The sequence below is a fragment of the Benincasa hispida genome, chromosome 11 (genome assembly GCF_027475165.1).
Source record: "Benincasa hispida cultivar pf3 chromosome 11, pf3_genome.v1.1, whole genome shotgun sequence".
Classification (NCBI taxonomy): Eukaryota; Viridiplantae; Streptophyta; class Magnoliopsida; order Cucurbitales; family Cucurbitaceae; genus Benincasa; species Benincasa hispida.
In genome coordinates, this window is record NC_143488.1 from 722,194 (window position 1) to 744,495 (window position 22,302).

A 22,302-nucleotide genomic window follows, 5' to 3' on the forward strand; every position below is an offset into this window, starting at 1 on the left:
AGTGGTTGTCAAATACTTTCATTTCTTCTAAAATGATTTATTTTTTAAATAAACACTTAACCATGTATTTCAAACACATCCTTAATTCCTAAAAAACTTTTGTTCATTGTAGTTTGGAAGAAAAAAAAAATTTAACATGTTGAGCATGTTTTTTTAGATATTGAAAAACAATGTATAGAGGAAAAGAGAATCTTATATTTTTAAGTCGAATTTTGAATTTAGTTTTGCACTTTTGCTACATTATGGATTCTGTGTTTTGAGTTTAGTTGGGTTTCAAAATGGTTTGTTTATATTTCTGAATCTTATATAAGGCTCATTGTTGATCCTTGACGATAACTACTTTTTGTTGGATACTTTAGAATGGAAAAAAAATCACTTTATATTACTACACTTTTAAGGTTGCATCACTAAAAGTTTGCGTTAATTCTTAGTTAATTCTTAGACATTCAGACTGTTAGAATTTTGATTATGTTGTAAAATAAGAACCGTACAAGAACAAGACTAGAAAATTAGAGAGTAAAGTAAAGAAAAGAAAGTGAAGAGAACAATTGGACTCATTTGTGTTGTGTCTTATAATGGCACTATATAACTACTTTTTGTTGGATACTTTAGAATGGAAAAAAAATCACTTTATATTACTACACTTTTAAGGTTGCATCACTAAAAGTTTGCGTTAATTCTTAGTTAATTCTTAGACATTCAGACTGTTAGAATTTTGATTATGTTGTAAAATAAGAACCGTACAAGAACAAGACTAGAAAATTAGAGAGTAAAGTAAAGAAAAGAAAGTGAAGAGAACAATTGGACTCATTTGTGTTGTGTCTTATAATGGCACTATATAACACTATTTTTATGTCAGGACATAAAGAGTGTATACAATGTGAAATTCAATGGAGGGTGTATATTAAAGTATGGAATTCAATAAGAGGTTTTGATATTTGGTATCCTATGTAGGTTATGCATACCTATACTAAATAGGACATTTACAATATATACTACACTTACAAAACTCTCCCTTAGATATCTATATTATATAAAACAAATGTCTCATTAAAATCTTATTAGGAAAAAATCTAATGGAAAAAAAATCTTAATAAAGGAAAAAGAGTACATTATTTTATATATCTTAATGGTTGTCTCATTAAAAACATTGTCAATAGAATCCTAGGGAAAAAACCATAATCAATGGTAAAAGAGTGCAATAAGTTCACTTCCCCATAGAAACATCACATGACATTTCATAATTATCGCATTCAAATGTTGTTAGTGGGAACACCTTAATAAGTTTGTCAAGTGATTTTAAAAAAAATTTGTTGGATAACGATGTTGCCATTTTCTTCAAGATTCTTAATGTAGAAGTTCATCTGTGGTGTTGTTTTCATATAATAACATTCTTGGCTAGGCTCATGAATCGTCGGGATTTTAGTAATTGTTATAATTTGCTTTATTGACTGCTATAATATAAAAAAATTTCTCCATGTACTTAGTGACCTGGTTAAGTTGTAGCTCATATGGATTAGATAAATAATATGCATCTTCACAACCAACTAGATCATAATGAGATTGATTAGGAAGAAAATAAATCAATGTAGATTAATTCTTAAATAAAACACAATATATGTTCAACTCTACTCCAATATCTTTCTTTTGGAGGTGTATTGTACTTGTGTAACAAAATTACTGAAAGAATACTACAATAGGTAATGTATAAATATAAATGCACTTATTTCTAAAAAACTATGGTTCTTCAAGACTTAAAGTTTTTCATTATCATATCATTAGATTGGATGATATATCTTTTTTAGAATCACCATAGGAGTGTTCAATGGTGTAACTAGTCCATATAAAATTTTTTATGTATAAATTGATGCAAGCTCATCTGTTTTATGTTCTATTTGTAAGCAAAGATAAAACTTTGTTTTTCAGAATTTTATCTCAATTTCTTTCTTAAAAAAACACTATTGCCTTTGAAAACTCTTCGAAAGTTTTAAAACATATATAGTAAATTTTGACTACAATTCTTTGTAATATCATATGGACAAAAATGGTTATTTTTATACCCTTATTTAAATAAATATTTAATAAGATGATCATTATATAGCATTTGTCATAAATGTTTTATAAGAATCTCCGTGATATATATAATTCTCTAAGATTTGAAATTATATGATTATGGTATCTTTAATCCTTTAGGGTGTGTTTGGTATGTGATAAAAGTAGAGAGTTGAGTTGGTAATTATTATCTGGAGAGTTAAATTATCTGGGGAGTTAAATTATCTGTATTTGTTTGCAAAGTTGAGTTGAGTTGATAATTATTGTCTGTGTTTGTTGTAGTTGAGTTGAGTTGGGGATCTGATGCAATTTTTTGTGAATGAGATTAGTTCTATTTTTTTCTGTTTGTTTTTTATTTCATTCTTTTATTTTTTAGTTTATGTTTTGCTATTGTTGATTAATTTTCAAATATACACGTATTTTCTCAAATCATTTATGACATAAACTGGACAATCTTAATTTTTTTTTCTCAATTTGTAGAACATAATAGATTGTTTTTCATATATTCTTTTCAAAAATTGTAATAATTCTAATTCTATTCAATCGGTAAAACATACCAACAAAATCTCAATTAATTGGTATATTGTATATTATATGTATATATATTGAAGGTAATTATCCCAATTACTAATTGGTATATTGTATGTATATATATTGAATCTTGCTAACTTAACTTTATTATTTCATATATCATACAGTTTATTTTTATATAATATGGATAGGGTATTTGGAATTGAAATTGTACATAGGATAATTACCTTTCATTTGATTATGATGGTGAGAAAATAATATCCATTGTACATAGGATAGGATAATATGAACCGACCGAACATGTGGCCGTTTTCAAAAAAAATCACAAAATATAAGTTCTTTTCGATACTTATAATATCCATGTCATAATACAAACACAAAAATTACATGTCATGACGTATGCAAAAGTTATCATTCTTTTCGACGTGATAGTCTATTGTCCATTTGCTGTTATCCAAAAGAACTATAAATAAAATATAGGGATGTGGTCAGTCTACATGTTTCTTCCTAGTAGACGGAGGCAGTACCTCATTCGTGCGCGTTCTGGTACTGCAAGGAAGCAATCTGTCTTCTGAATGTCTGTGACAAGGAGGTCAATAAGGGTGACCTGATCATCCTCATCCAGGCCATCAATGCTGTATATGGCATTTACTACTTCCTTCCGACGCCCGAACTCCAGCTCATACTTCTCCTTTTGCCACGATGCAAGTTTACCCATGTGTGTGCTCTGCATTTCAACAGTCGATCTCATGATGTCGATCATTTCAGCTTGGAATGATGGCCTCTTCCTCTTACTGCCCTGCCTCGAGATGACTCGGCAGGTACACTCGCTCTAGCTATAGATTGCTCTGCTGGCTCTTCATCTATTTCATCTGGATTTAATAGTGATTCTGTCTGGCGAACCTCAGGTGTGTGATAGTCCTGTGATCCAAGTTGAATCTCATCTTCAAACTCTCTGAATGCATTCGTCGCCATCATGTATGGGTCTTCACTTAATTGCCCTACTGCTCTGTCTTTTTCAAATACGGTGGAGAGGTCATCATAATGTGGGAATGGTTTGTTCCACATCTCGCTCATGAGGAGGATCTCGCTCATGAGGATCTCGCTCGACAAGTTGAAATGGCTATAAGAACCGTATGAACGAGATCCTCATCATGAGCGAGATGTGGAACAAGCCACGATGACCTCTCCACCGTATTTGGGAAAGACGGAGCAGTAGGGCAATCAAGTGAGGACCCATATGTGATGGTGACGAATGCATTCAGAGAGTTTGAAGATGAGATTCGACTTGGATCACAGGACTGTCACACACCTGAGGTTCGTCAAACAGAATTACCATTAAATCTAGATGAAGAGCCAGCAGAGCAATCTATAGGTAGAGCGAGTGTACCTGCCGAGTCATCTCAAGGCAGTAAGAAGAAGAGGCCATCATTCCAAGCTGAAATGATCGACATCATGAGATCGACTGTTGAAATGCAGAGCACACACATGGATAGACTTGCATCGTGGCAAAAGAAGAAGTATGAGCTGGAGTTCGGGCGTCGGAAGGAAGTAGTAAATTCCATATACAGCATTGATGGCCTGGATGAGGATGATCAGGTCATCTTTATTGACCTCCTTGTCACAGACGTTCAGAAGATAGATTGATTCCTTACAGTACCAGAACACGCACGGAAGAGGTACTGCCTCTGTTTACTAGGAAGAAACATGTAGACTGACCACACCCCTATATTTTGTTTATAGTTCTTTTGGATAATAGCAAATGGACTGTCATGTCGAAAAGAATGATAATTTTTGCATAAGTCATGACATGTAATTTTTGTGTTTGTATTATGACAGGGATATTATAAGTATCGAAAAGAACATATATTTTGTGAATTTTTTTTGGAAACGGCCACATGTTCAGTCGATTCATATTATTTTTGTGATCTTATGAAAAATGTTACTGTACTACATCACATTCCCTTCATCATAATCAAATGAAAGGTAATTATCCTATGTACAATTTCAAATATACTATCCATATTATATAAAAGTAAACTGTATGATATGTAAAATAATTAAGTTAAGTTGGCAAGATTCAATATATATACATATAATATACCAATTAGTAATTGGGATAATTACCTTCAATATATATATACCAATTAATTGAGCAGCAATATGAAATATGGTATGTTTTACCGATTGAAGAGAATTAGAATTATTACAGTTTTTGAAAAGAATATATAAAAAATAATCTATTATGTTCTACAAATTGAGATTGTCCAGTTTATATCATAAATGATTTGAGAAAATACGTGTATATTTGAAAATTAATCAACAATAGCAAAACATAAAACTAAAGAATAAAATAAAAAACAAACAGAAAAAAATAGAACTAATCTCATTCACAAAAAAACTGCATCAGATCCTCAACTCTGCACAACAAACACAGACAATTTAACTCTCCAGATAATAATTACCAACTTAACTCTCTACTTTTGTCCCATACCAAACACACCCTAAGAGATTCATATAAATGTGGTATGACTACATCCTTAATATGTGTATTAAGCTATTCATACACAATTAGATAAATTAGTCTCATGGCATTATATCCACCATTAGAGAATATGTCTTCTCATGATTAATACCAGTCCATTGTGAGAATTTGTGACTTCACTTTATTTGTTTTTCTTATAAATACTCACTTGTATACCACATGTTTAACATTCTTTGATGTTTGGACTATTAGTCCTCACAATTTTGAAAAATGAGTTTATTTCTATTTGATTGTTTCTTTTCACATAAGTTAATTATTTCTATGTCGTCACTTTTTAATATATCTAAGTATATACTCATTTTTATAAACAATATCATGAGTGACATTGTATGCAAAAATGTTGTCAATTTTTATAAGTATGGATTCATTTTTTCCGGTCATGACATATAATTTATCATGATCTCATTATTGTCCCTATTTTCTTTGATATTCTTATGAGTAGTGTATTTAGGATTTCTTTTGAAATATCCATATTTTTAACTGAGTCATTTTGATTATTGACTACTTCTTTTTCGAGGATTTTTGTCTTTGGAACCCATTTTTCTATCACGCTTGGGACGTGGTGTAGACAACTTGTTGTATTAGGATATCAATTTTAGATAGTGTATTTGCAAAATATATATAACTTAGTCACTTTCTTGCAACTATAAATTCTCTATAAATGCATCTAGCATTTGATTTGCAATATCTTGCAAATAAGTTATCTTTTGAACTTCTAGTTCAAAGTGATTTGTATGGTAATTAAATTGAGACACTACTTATGCATTTCATTAATGTTTGACAATTTGTCTCATTAATAATAATTAAGCAAATTGTGCAGTAAATATATCACCCATCAACTATTAAAAAATATTTAATATTGATTTGAAATCAATTTCAACGTAGATTTATAACCTCTTTTGAGGATTCGTTTTAGTTCTTCTATCATCTTAATTGTTGTTGAACAATAATTAAACATTTATTGCACCTTTTGCATAAGAAATATATTTGGCTTTAGGTTGTGGCTATAAGTTCATAAGTCATTGCCTTAGAGCATATGAAATACCATGATTTCATACATATGGAAAAGCTTTGCTATTTGAACCTAAGTTACAGGATGTTCAACACTTATCTCAATCAATGTATAATAATAATTATCAAATATTTGGGATATGAATTCACTATATATATATATATCAAAATCAATTTCAAAATCATAAAATTGTGCATTTATTTTAACTATTTGAGCAACTAACCTTGCATATAAGGTTTTAAAATGATAATAAGCATATGATCATCAACTGGATGCGTCAACAAAAACCATAAAGTATTTAAATGGTTCACTTGGTGGATTAATAAATCTAGATATACAACCATGAATCCATTTAAAAAATAGGAGAGATTTAATTTCAATTTTAGCTAATGAGAGTTTGATAATTAATCTCTTGAGAACAAGTCAAACATGACAATTTATCAGATGAAAGAGTTTTTAGTTCTTCAATAGATGTTAATATAAATTTCCAATATTTATTTTCACTATTGACCCAAAATGACTCATTGTGTCAAATAAAAATATATTTTGATCAATGAACTTCAGATTCATTATTATATATATTTCAAACGAATATGTGTGTAATATAATTTGGAAGAAAGGTGGACAACTTTTCTATATACATTTCTCATTGAAGACAATAGATATAGTTTATAAATATCATATATCATTTTTATTATCAATCACTATATGATATCTATTACAACGTATATCTTCCAAATTTACTGGAATTCTCTTTTATTTACCAGAAAATAAAGTATATCAATGATAAATGTTGCTCCCATAGAAAAAATTATATTTTTTAAAAAATCTTTAATCAAGTCTACAAACTTAATATCATATTTAATTTTTTGTTTCAAGTCTTTTGAATTTTGAAAACGTATGGTTTACTTTTAAGTATAATATACGTAGATGCACTATATGCAAACATAAATGTTAATTATTCTTATTCTCTTTAGGAGATTTAAAAGAAATTTAAATATCTCATATACAGGTTGGTAAAAACTAAAAAAGAATAATCATATCTTTAAGAGATTCTAAAGAACTTATAACATCCAAATAATACCATACTGAGGGGATAAAAAGATAAGTTATATCTTCAAGAGATTCAAATAAATTCTTAAAATTTACTTCCAATCATCATTTTCCTTTTCATTTTTAATTTTCAAAAGAAAAACTTTTAATGCACTACATATATAATATTATTGTCTTGCATCACATTGGAAATAAAATTCTTCTTTAAAATATTATATGTATATGATTTTAATAGAATAATTATTTCTTCCTTTATAGCATGATTCTGACCACAATTATTAAATATTGCAACATTCACCCCGAGGAATGATATTAAATTATTTTGTTGATTTTTTTTAATAGAAACATATTACTTATTTCTTTTATTCAACCTCAAATAATATTAGATATATGTCATCATAATGTGTCGAACTTTCTTTTTCAATTGCTAATATAAGAGAGCATGTTTGATATATGAAAGTAATACATGTTTATTTGTTTATGAGCATTTATTAACTAAAAATATGTATAACTACGGGTGCAAGAGCACTAAGTGATTTAGGTACATTAAATCAAAGTTAGTTTTATTAAGAGAAATTAACTATTATACATAACTTTTACAAACTTTGTCATGAGAAAATTTGATCAAATATATATAATCATTAAAAATTTCAAAAATTCATAAATTTATCCACAAGAGAATAATTTAAATATTCAACAATCAAATAAATTTCAATATTAGCCCGACAAACAAAAATTAGACTAATTACTCGCAAGTTAGTTCCTAGATGTGTTCTCCTTCGCTTACAGTCAGCTTAAATACCTCAACTTAATCAGAAAAATCCTTATACAAAGTTTTCTTATAGTCATTTTTTTTTATTTCTAATCATTAATCTTTTAATTAGTAGCTAATTGATATATTAATGACCCAAGTGAATTATTAAATGTTACTTTTAAATCTTAAACCTTTCCGAATAAAATTAAAGTTAATTTTGGATACTTATTTCCATATTTGAAAGAAAAAATAATATTATATTGAGAGATAATCTTAATAGATAAAATATACATTAATCTAAACATAACAATTAACAATCGAAAGAATTGACTATTGAGAATGGCATATAAAACCATTTAAAATATAATCACATGCATAATTAAAATTCAATAGTAAAATTGATCGGCATATTTGATAGTCCTAAAAAAATGAAAGATAATTTAAATCACAATTATCAAGATATTATATCTTCAAAAAAATTTCCATACAGATATTCCAAAATTTAAATTTAAAAAACCATAGATTTTCATGTCGCCTCAATTTAGATCGTTGCCTTAAAAAAGTGCCACCAATTCAAAAATGGTGTGACAAACTACACTAAAATAAAACAAGTTGAAGCCAAACTAAATGCAACTGCAAATTTACAATTCAACAATTCTCATGTGTTAATCAGACGCAATGCCAACATTTGCAAATTTGCAATTCAATTTCACAATCTTGCATATATGAGAATTTAAAGTACTTACCTTCTTTTGGACTTTAATTTTAATAGAATAAAGATCGACGGTGGTGAGAAAACCAATGATGAATACATCAAACACATGCATATAAATATAATCTTGTTTCCTCTAATGCAAACAAGACCAAATCACCAAAATCAAAATACTCACCATATTTGAACGAAATTTTAAAATTACTACGGGTCTTTAATGTTTTTGATATTCCAATTAATCGAATTCAATCTCTACAAAATCTTCAAAATGGTAAAGACTCATGCTAATAACGTGTTGTAAAATAAGAACCATACCATAACAAAACTAGAAAATTAGAGAGTAAAGTAAAGAGAAACTAATTGTGTCTTACAATGACACTATACAACACTATTAATAGGACATGAAGAGTATGTTACAATGTGAAATTCAATGAAGGGTGTATATTACAACATGGAATTCAATGAGAGGTTTATAATATTTGTTAACTTAAGTAGGTTATGGATATCTACATTAAATAATGCATATATAATATATACTATACTTATAATATATTAATATACTGAATGAGCATCCATTTACGTGACCAAACGGGAGCTAATAAACTAAACAACTTTCCAACCACTCAAACAAAAAGTCTTACCCATATAAAAGAAAAGAAAATTTATGGGCATAAATTTTTGTTCAATAGTATTTGAAAGATAAGAAATTCTGTACATCTCGACAGGTATAAAATTATGGAATGTTTTAGTTTATATTAAATATAAGCTGAATTCTTAAATATATAAAAAAAAATAATTAAAAAAAAATTGCTACTTTGATAGGATTTAGAGGGAAAATAGAAAAATAGTTACAAATCACTCCTGAAAGGTCTCAACTGATAGAAAATTCCAACTTCCAAAGTCAAACAAATTGATTTCTTTTCTTAAAAGGTCCTCTTATACATACCAATCACCATTGAGTATAACTCACTTTTTACATTTTTGCCAATTATAATTTTTTAATACAATAACAAAAGGTAGAAGATCCAACTCATAGATCTCTTAGTTGCTAAACATACTACATACTAGTCGAGTTATGTTCACTTTTGTCAATTTCAGTTACAAAAATCACGACGTGTCACTTTTAAAATGAACTTTTAAAAGTAACCTGGAATTAACAATTACTTTTACTTTCTTTTTTTAGCAATGTGGAATTCCTATTTTAGAAAACGTTAAGGCATGTTTGTTTTTCAAAAAGATTTTTTTTATTTAACCTCTTTTGATATAAAGAATTTAAAGTATACTTTGAAAGTGTTTCAAGAGATATGTTGTCAAAATACTTCATTTTTTTAAAAAAAAATTAAACATTTGAAAAATTAAACTAAACACACCTTTAATCAGTTATCACCATCAAGTTTTAAATTCTTTCTACGCAAAACGCACTAATCCGATACCACCAAGTTTTCCAAAACCAAATCTAAAGAGAATGGTTGCTTACAAAACTGCTCGTTAAAAATCAATGAAAGAAAGGTCTATTTTTCCACGTAGTTTGTTCGTAAAACTAGCAAGAGTTTCCTCCCAAACCATCTTTTTCTTTTCTTTTTTTTCCCATCAAATAAAAAGAAAATGAGACCCTAAAGAGCCATTCTTTACCATTTCACCTGGAAGCATCAACGATAGTATAGAGGGGTGGGAGAAGATTAGACAAAGAGGAGACTAAATGAAAACTAGGCCCAAAACTTAAAATCTGAGAAGCAAATAGAAATTAGACTTAAAACTTAAAATATAGGATCTAAAGGATACTTAAAACTTGTAGATTAAAATGTTGTTTCTTTCTAGTGTTATTTAGATCAGGCTTACTTTTAGGACATGTTTGGAATAATTTTCTTCTCTTGAGTACTTAAAAAGTCACTCCAAATAGGCATAATCATCTTGCCAATTAACTTTATCCTTACAAGAAATAAGGAGCTTGATCAAAAAGGGTCAATAAGTCAGGGTAAAAAGTAACACAATTGTTAAGGATTAGATCTAGTATTTTATGTTTTCAAGGGAAAGTGTAATTCTCCCAACCAAACAGTGTTAAACATATCAATACTTTATCTTTAGAAATTGATGTGTTTAGAAATCCCTTCAGTGTTATATATTTTCTTCCTCACATTTCCAATGTTTATCAAGTCACAAAAAATTTCTTCTTCTCATACCTTCTCAATTCAAAGTGTGTTCTAAGCATAAATTATGTGAGGGAGAAAGAGATCACAAATATTTGCCATTTGGCAAACAATATAATACGAAGAAACTGTGATAATGAGTAATGGCTATAAGATGCTGTGCCTTGATTTATGTACTGCAATCCCTCTTATGCTACAGATCATAATGCACTGTTTATTTAAACTTACATGGGTAGTGAGTACATACCCGACAATCAGTTTGCCTGAGAACCATCCACGTAAAGAATAAAATATCGTTGGACACGAGCAGTAAGGGATTTTTTCACTCTGATTTTATGTGCAGCAGGTGGTTAGCAAATCCGAAGGAAGAGAAGCTGGATCAAGTTCCCAACAGTCCTTCAGATGCCCAAGAGCCTCATCTATAGAAAGCTTCCGAGCAGGAATTTGATGCGAAAATAATCGGATATTGTCCTTTTCGAACCATCTAATAGCATGATAACCAATCTCCCTTCTCTTGAATATGGTCTTGTAACCATCAACCTTCTCAAGATAAGCCATACTTAAACCATGCATCTCACTGTAAGTTGTTAAAAACACTGCAATATCGTAAGTTCGTTTCTCTTTGCTCGAAAGGTTTCTTCTCTTCTCAGCATCCAAACCACCTTCTTCTTCTTCTTCTTCTTCTTCTTCTTCTTTGTAAAGTGCCCATACTGATCCCTTTTTAGGATAAACCCTATAGACTTCCTTTGATGCTCTTTCACAATCCACAACATGAGAAAAAATGTTCAATGAATGAATGGTGGTTTTTTCAGTGACCTTAAATCTACCACAAGATACATGAAATCCCATCTTCTCCCAACAAAATAGTCTTTCATCCCCATAGTTTTGAACATCCAACCAACTCATTTTCACTTCAAAAGGATTTACAGTAACTTCTTCAATTAAACCATAATGCCTAGGCATTCCATCATCATCATCATATGTAGCCCACACTTGCCCTTTTTTGAAACTTCTCTCCATTCTGTCCTTGTCAAAATCATAAAAGTCTGAATCTTCCACCACCATCATATCTAAATCAACTCCATTACATGAAGGTCCTTGCTTCTGAGTTTCCAGATTCACATTCTTCTTGGAATTCCTTTGCCTTGCATTCTCTGAAAACCCGGCACGCTTTGATGCTTCTTGCCGACGGATCCGTAGTAGACCTTCCATCTCTTTCAAAGTTAGTCTCTCGTCAACGTCATCATTTTCCTTAACCCCTTTCTTTCTCTTATTCTCTCTTTCCTCTGCTTCCTCCTCCTCCTTTAACTTCAGTTTCATCTTCTCTTTTCGAGCTTTCTGAATCACTTGAGACTGTAATTCAGCCAAAGTCATCATTTCCTCCTCCATTTTAACAGGCTTCAGCTTAGACCTCTCTAAAACCTCACCAACACTACTCATCTTCTTCCTCATACTCCCACTTCTTAATCTTCTTCTACATATCACATCATCATTATCAACTCCCTCCAAATCGCCATTTCTAACTTCACCTTCTACAGAACCAGCTTTCCCATTGAACTCTAGACCTTTCTTCTTCTCACCATTCGTCTTAACCACAGCAGCATTTCTCTTCGATTGACCAGTATTCACTTTTTGCATCGAGCCAGATTCTTTTAATCCCTCAAAACTACCAGAATTTTGCCTAGAACTCAAATTTCTCAACCTTCGACCCCCAATCATGACCCCAATTTCCGTAATCTCAGGTTCATTATACACGACTTCAACGGCCTTAAAACTCTTCCTACAGCTAGGGCAGACTAAATTATGCTCTACGTACCTCTTCTCGAACTGGTGCAAAAGCCGGCACGTCGAGCAAGCAGTCCAAAACGTCTCGCTCTCCACATCCGCATCTCCAATCTTCTCGTCCTGAATCCGAATTCGAAGCTTCAAATCGTACTCCTTCCTCCTAACCTTATCGGACAAAAAGTGAAACGCCTCGCCGACGAGCTTGAACGCCTCCTCGGAGACGGAATAGGGGTTCTTATCCGGATGCAGAAGCAGAGCGAGCTTCTTGTACTGTTTTTTTATTGTGTTAATGTGAGCGAAAGGCTCCACCTGAAGAATCCGGTACCAGTCGTCCGGAGAGTCGGCGGCGACTCGGAGAATCTGGAAGGAAGTGAGGATTTCGGCGGCGCCGTCAAGGTTTGGATCGAGGCGGTGGGCTCGCTTGGCGTACTTGAGAGCAGACTTGAGATTGGAATCTCTGAACTTTTTCTCAGCCAATTCTCTGAGACGCCGAGCCTCTGGCTTCTGCTCAACTTCTCCGTTCATGTTCACAGAGCGGCGGCGGCGGCGGAGGGGGATCCTGATCGGATTTTGCCGCCTCAAAATATAAATGAAGAAAAAAGAATGAGATAATTGTCCTCATGATCAGGTCCAAAATGGTAAATTCAGTAGAAAAGTAAAAAGTCCATGTCATCCTCACATGAAATCACGTTATTGTTCTTTTTTTCTTTTTTCTCTTATTCGATGTAAGAAATCTTTTTCAATCGTTTTTTTTTTCTTTTTTCGACTTCTTCTCTTCTGTACATCTTTTTCTGGTATAAACAGATTACATGACCAATCCCGATGAACAAGAGAGAGAGGAGTGATTTTTTGAGTGAAAAAACGAACGAGAGCGAGAGAGTGATTTGTGAGTAAAAAAATGAGCGAGAGCGAGACGAGGGAGAGCGAGATTGCTTTTCTGCCTGCACACGAGTATATTTTAGTAATTTCACACGAGTTTGATATCAACAAAGGGTTATTCGACATTTTTTTTTTAAGTTGGGTCATTTTACATTTTTTACCTAATTTTTTAATCATCCATCTCGCGGATTGAAAAAGAATTATTTTTTTTTTTAATAAAAGAGAAAATCAGTTGGCTTTTAATTTTTAAATTTGTCTCCTTATAAGTATACAAATTATCAATTCTTTTTAGCATAATTATTTTAAATGATTGTTGAAAATATCTAATAGATCGTAATAGACTTCTATCCATCAATGATAAATATTTATCGCGATCCATTGCTAAAATTTCGCTGTATTTATAAGTAAGTTTGCTCATTCTTGTATCTTTTTCTTTTTGTTTTGAAAAAAATATGGTCTACATAAAGATAGATGACAAAAGTATAGTTAAACTATGATAATCGGATGTCTGAGAATTATATGTTTGGAATAAAACTACTGGGAATCAAGGATGACTATGTTTGGTTGTGCATGGGAAAACGATGTCTATGTGTGGGAATAGTATGTGGGAATTAAAAAAAAATTGAGATTGTGAAAACAAGTCCATGAGGGTTTATGCCCAAAGTGGACAATATCATACCATTGTGGAGATAGTTTGAGGGTCTTGTTCTATCAAGCATTTGTTCAAATGTCTTGAATTTGTTTGTTGACGCTTCGAACAACCAAGTACGGGGTCTCGCTGCCCGGTCAGCGAGCCGAGGTCTAGGGGCGGCGCGCCCTGGTGGGGGTTTGGGGGCAATGCACCCCAAAACCTATTCAAAATTCGTATTCAGCATATTTATTTATTTGTAGTTATTTACGATTATGACCCTAGGGTTTAGAGTAGTGCGCTATATAAATTCTCTAACTCTAGAGCATTATGATGTAATTTTCTAAAAGCATTCTCTCTAATAATATTATTCTCCCTCTGCCCATGGACGTAGCTAAACACGGTTAGTGAACCATGTATATTTGTGTGTCGATCTTCTCTATCTCTACGTTCCCCTTTTTTTATGTTATTTAATTGTCGATTTCATAACAATACGATCGCTGAGCTCCGTTACACGATTGTTTACAAAATACTATACGATCGCTTAAATTATCTACACGATCGTTGAGCTCCGTTACATGATTGCTAAGGAACAAAACGTTATACGATCACCTACCCAATGTTATACGATCGCCTATCAAATGCTATACGTTCGCTTACCAAATGCTACACGATCGCTGAGCTTGACTACATGATCGCTAAGTAACAAAATGTTATACGATTGTCTACCCAATGCTATACGATCACCTACCCAATGCTATACGATCGCCTACCAAATGCTACACGATCGCTTACCAAATGCTACACGATCGCTGAATAACAAAATGTTATACGATTTCACGGCTGGAAGGAAGAAAAATCATGATAGGAAGCGGAAGAAGAAATGAAACCCACACTTCTCAATGGGTATGCAATTCCTTCATTTGTGGGTACTTTTTCTAAGATAAATAAACAAAACTCACAAACCAAACATGGGCTTTGTAAACTCATTCCCATTCCCACCCTTTTTTCCTTCCAACCAAACGCCCCTAAACGTCTATATTTAAGGGACATTTTTAAATATAAAAAAACATTTAAAAATAGTTATATTTATAACAAAAAAGTTTCAACTTAATTTTTAATAAATTAAAAGATAACTTAAACTCTGGATTAAGGAACAAAAAGGAAAAGAAAATAGAGTCGGTCTCTTTCACAATAGTGTGTGAATATTTTCTTTTTAATTATTTAATTTTGAAAGGTGGCTATTTTTCTTTTCTTTTCTTTTTTTATTACTTACACGGAAATTGTCCGTTTTGATATACTTGGGTTAGAGTGGTAATTTTAATTCATTTACTTTAAAACTAGTTATTCTTGAATTTTCAGTTGTGTCTAACAAATATCCAAAATTAAAGAAAATGTATGATTATTAAACTCTTAATTTAGTTTTTTATAGACTCGTATTGCTTTTAAATAAAAACAAAATTCAAATTTCAAAAAAAATTGTAACATATTTTTGAAATCAAACGCAACTAAAAGTATAACATTTTGAAATTTAAGATCAAATAGAGAATTTAGAAACAAAACATATTTTACACATTAATACAAACAAAATCTTTAAACTGGAATTTATAGAACATTGACTCTATTTTCAAAGCCTACTTGTTATGAAAATGCTATGAAATAGCATAAAATTAGGATTTTCGTAAATTCCAGCACCTTCATCAATCATCACCTGCATTTATAGTTCCATATTGTTATGATTGAAAAAATTTTACTATCTGGTTTGTTTGTGTGTGAGTAATTGTGCACTTGCATTTCGATCTCGATTTTACTAAATTTATAGATCTTTTTAGTACAATGGAGGTGGAAGAATTCAAGCCACCAACCTCTTGAACACTCACGCATATTGTATGCTAATAAAGCTACTCGTTTTGATATATAGACTCAACTTTGATTCATCAATTATTGGTCCATGATTTGCATATGTTTACATAGTAAATTTTTGCATGTCATTTATATTTTCACAAACTTAAAGATTTAATTGCCCATTTAGTAATAAAAATAAGTTAATCTACAACATAATAATGAGTATACAACTCCTCTTAGAGGTCGGAGATTGTTTTGAAAACATGCTGAAATTAGAAGTTTAAAATAAATTTTGCAATAGCAAAAGCAAAACTACAGCAAATGAAAAGAGAGCAAGGATAGCACATGCACAACTAGGAGTAGAAAACCGGTTTGAATAAAGAAGCTCCCAACATATTCTCTCATTTACCTCACAATATTGAAAACTCACACTAAGAAAAAGACAACGAAAACCACCGTTGGTCGACCAAGTGACTAAGAAAAAGACGACGAAAACCACCATTGGTCGACCTAGTGATCAATAAGGGGCCAAGTCAATAGTCAAATGCTCAAAGGAGATTGGTTTTAAGTCACAGTTTAATATCTTATAAATTTTCTTAGAAACATCCACGAAAAATCAACTATTAAAAAAAATGTACAGGCAAATCGAAAGTTTAGAATGTGATCTATGTAACAATGGCTGGAAGTAGAGCTAAAAATTTAAAGGTGAAAATCCAAAGAATTAAAAATCAAAAAGAGTTTCTTACCCTATCTTTAAGGTAATTTCATCTCCCAACTGTAGAAATCTGATGACAATCATGACTAGTAGTGAACACTAAAAATCAGAATGAGGAAATCCACTTTCATTTTCCAAGGGAAGAGGATAAGAGCTAATAGGCACAATCAAAATCCTTTTTTCACACACAACAAAAGCACAATTTCTTGCTAAAACAATCCTTTTCTACACTCACTCTCCCTTCCATTCTACTTCCCCCTTCATCTTTCATACTTTGCTCCTCTCTTTGCAACTAGCTTGCTTTTTGACAGAAGGATTTAAACCCTAAAGCTGGAAAAAAAGTTCAACGGGGATCAAGCCTTATGTGATGGAAGGGTTGAAGGGAGAGAGTGGTGGGTTTAGAGATTGGGCTATTTGGGACAATGAGTTGATTATAATACTTGGTAGTTATTATAGTCTATGTCTGGAGTAAGGACTATTTTAGTATGGGTTACAGGTGAGGAGAGATGATGGTTACGAAATAATAAATATCGTAGACAATGAAAATTTTCAAATAGTTTAACTGTAGCTAAGTGTGGATTATAAAAGTTAGGAACTTCAACTATTATGATGGGAGGCCCAAGCATAGAGTGGGTTATAATAGCCCACTCCACCCAAGGCAAGTTAGGGCAAACACCACCTTAGAATCATGTTTTTCATCCCTCCCAATTTAAGTGAATCTTATTATTCCATGAATGCTATATCTACAAAATGTGATGCATGAATGAGAAATTTTTACCACCCTAGCACAAGAGAAACCATAACCAACATTTTTGTGAACCAGATTCAAAATTTGAATAAGTATATTTACAAACAATACAAAAACTAAACAAAAAAGCCAGTAGAAGTGGCAACTAACCTGAGCTTCTAAGTTCTAATCCTCGTATATTGATCAGCAACAAATTACAATGAAAGAACGATACAATTCAATGGCAATTCCTTAGTTAGCATATGGTTAATTGTATTCTATCGCAGAAATATATTTAAGAAGGCTATAAGATAACTTGATACCATGTATTGTACAATGAACCTGTGGCATATCACCTCATTCCTTGCCTTACCAATACACATTTGATCGTGCTTATATCTGTTGGAAACAGTAATTTGTCAATAGCTATCACGGTTTCAGAAGGTAGAATCCGGCCTCCTTCCACTGCTAGATATATTTCACGCAAGCAAAGCTTCATTCTTCATTCCCTCTTAGCAAACAGCCGTTTCATCCATGAAGCCATACAATGCTTTGATAGGTGTTCAGGTAGATCCTTCTACAAGAGAGCAATCTAATCAGTACACTGGGAACCTCTTTTCCTTTTCTTAGGGAACTAATTCCATGGAATACATGAAATACGTGAAAGAGTGAAATGGACAAGAAGGAAACACAGAAAAATGAAACTATTTTTGTCTTCAAGTATAATATCTTATGTAATCAAGCATTTCAAAATAACCATAAACCAAATACAGTTGTGCTATACCCAGATTCAGATAACACGCATTATCTTCTTTTTATTTTACTTTAAGAAAAATGAAAAACATATGACAGGCAGTACAAAAGATCCACCCATGTCAAACGGAGCCAAAACAAAAACATCGGAAAAAGCAAACAAAAAGAAGAAAAGAAGAATGAGTTCCAACTGTTTAGAATAAGAAGCAAAGGATAAATACAGAACTCTTTTCATACCAATACCCAGAGGGGGTCTTGAATCTAGCTGTAAACAAACCTCCCCTCAACACCTCTCCTACCTAAATATCTTCCTGTTCCTCTTAAGTCGGTGTTCCACATTAGGGTTCTTTTCTATTGAGATTTTTAATTCTTTTAGAACTAGCAATAATTAAGAATTGATACAAGACCTTGATTTAAATTATGAAAGTTACACGAGCCACGACAAAGGTAGACCCTTAAACCAAAGAAATAAAATGATTCCCCTGAAAATTTATTAAGAAAACATATTAGAACTTACTAGCTTTGTCCTCAGACCATGAATATGTACTTTAAACTACTATGAGATACGGAAATGTAGGTTGACAACCAATGTACTTACAGCATTCCATGGCACAGTATAGTCATCAGTGGAAAGCAACCAACTTCCAGTGTTTAACTTCAAGTCCATCCTATCATTTTTAATATCAAAGTCCAACAGCTCATCGTCACAGCTATCCTCGTAGTCAAAGTCCCTTTTTCTTCTTTTTCTACCTTTCCCCCCCTTTTTTCGCCTCTTAGATTTAGCTAGTGCTCTATTACACGGTTCAAAACCATCATCTTCCGATAGGCCACTGTGATCCAACAATGAATATTCATTAGATTTTTGGAATCCTATGCCGTTATCAACAAACAAGGATTCCCATAACTCAGGAGTCTGACATTCCTCTGACATTCTATAGTGAAGAACCCAAGACTGAAGCCCTAGCCATTTTATCATCTCTATTGTCCTTTTTCTCCCGTCACACTCATTCAATAGTGGGAATAAACTTTGAGTGTTGCTTGAGATTGCTGAAATCTTGTGGACAATAGCCTTGATTTCATCCAATTGTTCCTCCTCATCTTCATCACGTAAAAGGCGTAGAACTTGGCGTCCTTGATTAACGACAGCATTTAATAGTAAAATCTGATCAATAGATTCAGAGTCACCATACTTGGAAAGTATGACTTCAAACGTAAAAGACAAATTACCAAAATCCTTGGTTTCTATTCTCGGCCTAAGAAGTTTGCATAGCATTTTTAGAAAGCTGCAGAAATCAGCCTCCTCAAGAGTAACAAGTAGATGTTGAGACAGTGAAGAAAATGACTCATGCATTAGGAACTCATTAATGACTTCCCAAACATCTTTTGGATCATCTTTAAGCATCAGATCAACAAAATATTTCACAAAGAATTTCGTGTCGAGAAACAAAATTTCACCATCTTTTAGTGACTCAGCAAACTCATTGGAAGACCAAAACTCTGGTACATTCTCAATGAAATTCTTCACAGTTTGATGCACATCCAGATCAAGAAAATAATGGGGTTTTGTTGCAACCACTGCAGGTGACTGCCCATGTTTCCCCTTCCACTCAAGCTCCTCCCAGCAAATGTCTCGATTTACAAAAGCAAACTGTGCTAAGGCCTTGGCACCTTTTCCATGATCTGATGCACCATTCGTGGCAAAATTGGAAAACCACTGAGATATTCGTCTTGAGTTTCCTGCAGAATCAAGGGGGATGGCATGATCAGGAATTTGCATGAAAGTGAAAACAAATCATTAGCACAGAAGTAGAAAAACCACTCTATTTATGATTGAGCAGTATGTTGTGCCATCAATAAACAAACTCCTCGGTCAAGGAAAGCAGTTGCAATATCTTTGACTAGGGTTAAAATTTGTTGTTAGAGAAGAAACTAAATGCAAGATAAATTACAGCATGGGAATAACCAAAAAAGAAAAGAAACATATCCAGCATCATTCCACAAGAGACATAACCATACATACTCTTGATCTATTAGCCAAATTCATTCAAAACTACATTTTAGAGAGGCTTTGGATTACAATTTAAATCGATAAAGCACAAACACTTAAGTTTGGACAACATGTGAGTTTGACACATGGTTGGCACCTTGACATTTGTTAGATACTTGTTAAACAAAATAGACATGTGTCAGACACTAGTTTGACAAATGAAATCCGAATGTGATACTTCTTGGACGTGTATCAAGCACTTGATAAGCACAATAAACATTGAACAAACATGAATATTTTAGAATGAACTATATATAAATGCATAACCAATGCTGTTTATTCTTTATGTTGAGTAGTTATTTCATTTAAAAACTGATAACTTAAAGTGTTAAATCATAAATGCACAAGTATCCTAAACTAAAACAAACTTTTAGCAAGAGAATAGTTGAGAAGTATAAAAGCAATATATACTTAAAAATGAATATTCTAATCACATGTCCAAGGCTCCAAGCTTTGTCATGTCCATGTCTCGTAAGTCATATCTGTGTCCATGCTCTTAAATCTATATAAATACGTAGTTAATCCTTAAGAAAAAGTTCAGGTTATTATTTTCCAGCCAAAGAATATTGTTAACAAAACAAATGTCTAGCCAAACACGGGTAATCAAATCGATTCTAGAAAGACATACTCAGAATCACAAAAGGTGATTTGGGTTCTTTTTCTGACAGTACATCTATTAACTCAATTTGAAAGAATGAAGATTTGGTTAAGTGTTCTTGCTATAGCTAAATTTGACGAGGAGTAAACAGAACAGTCACCTTCGAAGAATTTTTCCATTATGTAGCTTCTCTTAGCAATGAGAATCCCTGCCTCTCGTGATCTCTTTTCAAACAACATTTGCAGCAATTGAGATGCGAAGGCCCATTTAAATGGCTTCCGTCTCAGTAATGTCATAAACAGGTCCCGCTGATGCTGGGGACTGATGGATGTCACACTAGCTATGCTATTCGTAAGCCATAATCGGACCTCAGACCGTCCTCCAGAAGTCAGCAACTTCCATAAAACAGATTCTAATTTACTTAAGAGAGAAATTCTCAACTTCGCAGAGCTAACATCCTGTTCGTCATTGAAGTTCGGCTCTAACAGAAACAAATCGATCATTCTATACCTATACAACTTCCTATTGAACGCTTTCTTTCTCGATTGAGAACCAAAACTCCTACCAAAATGAATTCAAACATAAATCAAAGACAACTACAATAACTGGTTGATCAAAGCCTACCAATCGATTTGTATAAGAAGGGTTTAATGGCAGAATCTCAAATTTATACCGACTCTAGAATGAAATTGTAGCAAATTTTCTGGATTTTCTTGTCACTGCTTCCTGAAGTTTCAAAATCGCCAGACGAGCTTCAGCGCTACTGTTCCAATTTCCAACTTCCTTCTATTTCCCAGTTTTTTCTCTTTCCCGTCCACCCCTCTGATTAATTTATAATTTAACCTTTTTTTAAAAAAAAAAAATGGATTATATATACCGTTTTATTTTTCTGAACTTAAAACAAAGGTGTTTGTGCATTTATAAAAATTTAAAAAATAATAATAATAATAATAAAATAACTAACTAACTAACTAAATATATATGTGTGTGTGGGTTTTGCATGTATTTTTCAAGGAAAAATTATGTTTTTAATTTAAAAAAGCGAGTTAATTTATTGATATGATATTGAGCGACTAACCATATTTCATAATTTAAAAATGAATTTAGAATATCCTACTATTAGGGAATGGTTGAATAGAAGTGAAAAGTTGTCGGGGACATATTTATAACTTAACCAACGGAAAAAAAACAAAATATCAATTTATATGTTAGAGCTTTGTTGAAATGCTAAAATTGCTTCAAACATTTTTCAAAATAGTGTGTTTTGTAATCCAGAAGTTGTACGCACATGTGAGACAATGCCTTAACCATCTTAAAATAAAATGGCCAAAATAAACATAATAGATGGTCTTAGAGATGTATTAATAGTAAAGAGGTTTGTGGTTTAAATCTCCATAAATTTCACAATGTTGCACATTTTAAGTTTTGAGTTTTATCTCGATTTGGTCCATAGGTTTCAAAAGTTGTACTTTTAACTTCGAATTTTTTCACTGAATACTCTCTTTCGGTTTTGGCATTA

At 32.1% G+C, this 22,302-nt stretch overlaps 2 protein-coding genes across 3 annotated transcripts; both read right to left on the reverse strand.

The window, feature by feature from the left end:
- Nucleotides 1–10,891: 10,891 nt before the first annotated feature.
- Nucleotides 10,892–13,273, reverse strand: LOC120081605 (DNAJ heat shock N-terminal domain-containing protein). The gene has a single exon (XM_039036635.2). It carries the CDS (start codon nucleotides 13,114–13,116, stop codon nucleotides 11,140–11,142), a length of 1,977 nt encoding a protein of 658 aa, XP_038892563.1. The 5' UTR covers nucleotides 13,117–13,273; the 3' UTR covers nucleotides 10,892–11,139.
- Nucleotides 13,274–17,458: 4,185 nt separating this feature from the next.
- LOC120080808 (uncharacterized) lies at nucleotides 17,459–21,623 on the reverse strand. 2 transcript variants are annotated; one of them, XM_039035452.2, is made up of 4 exons: nucleotides 21,457–21,623; nucleotides 20,944–21,344; nucleotides 18,737–19,875; nucleotides 17,459–17,962 (listed from the first exon to the last, which is right to left on the reverse strand). In XM_039035452.2, exons 2-4 carry the CDS (start codon nucleotides 21,284–21,286, stop codon nucleotides 17,888–17,890), a joined length of 1,557 nt encoding a protein of 518 aa, XP_038891380.1. In that variant the 5' UTR covers nucleotides 21,287–21,344; nucleotides 21,457–21,623; the 3' UTR covers nucleotides 17,459–17,887. The 2 variants fall into 2 exon arrangements, with proteins under 2 accessions (XP_038891380.1, XP_090162738.1); XM_090306612.1 differs by having other exon boundaries at nucleotides 20,944–21,623.
- Between the last annotated feature and the right edge of the window lie 679 nt (nucleotides 21,624–22,302).

Coding starts and splice junctions, on each gene's coding strand:
- LOC120081605 (XM_039036635.2), bottom strand. CDS start 13,116: ATGAACGGAGAAGTTGAGCAGAAGCCAGAGGCTCGGCGTCTCAGAGAA.
- LOC120080808 (XM_039035452.2), bottom strand. CDS start 21,286: ATGATCGATTTGTTTCTGTTAGAGCCGAACTTCAATGACGAACAGGAT. Junction 19,876..20,943: donor AATGGAAAAATTCTTCGAAG/GTGACTGTTCTG, acceptor TTGATTCTGCAG/GAAACTCAAGACGAATATCT. Junction 17,963..18,736: donor ATACTGTGCCATGGAATGCT/GTAAGTACATTG, acceptor GCTCTCTTGTAG/AAGGATCTACCTGAACACCT.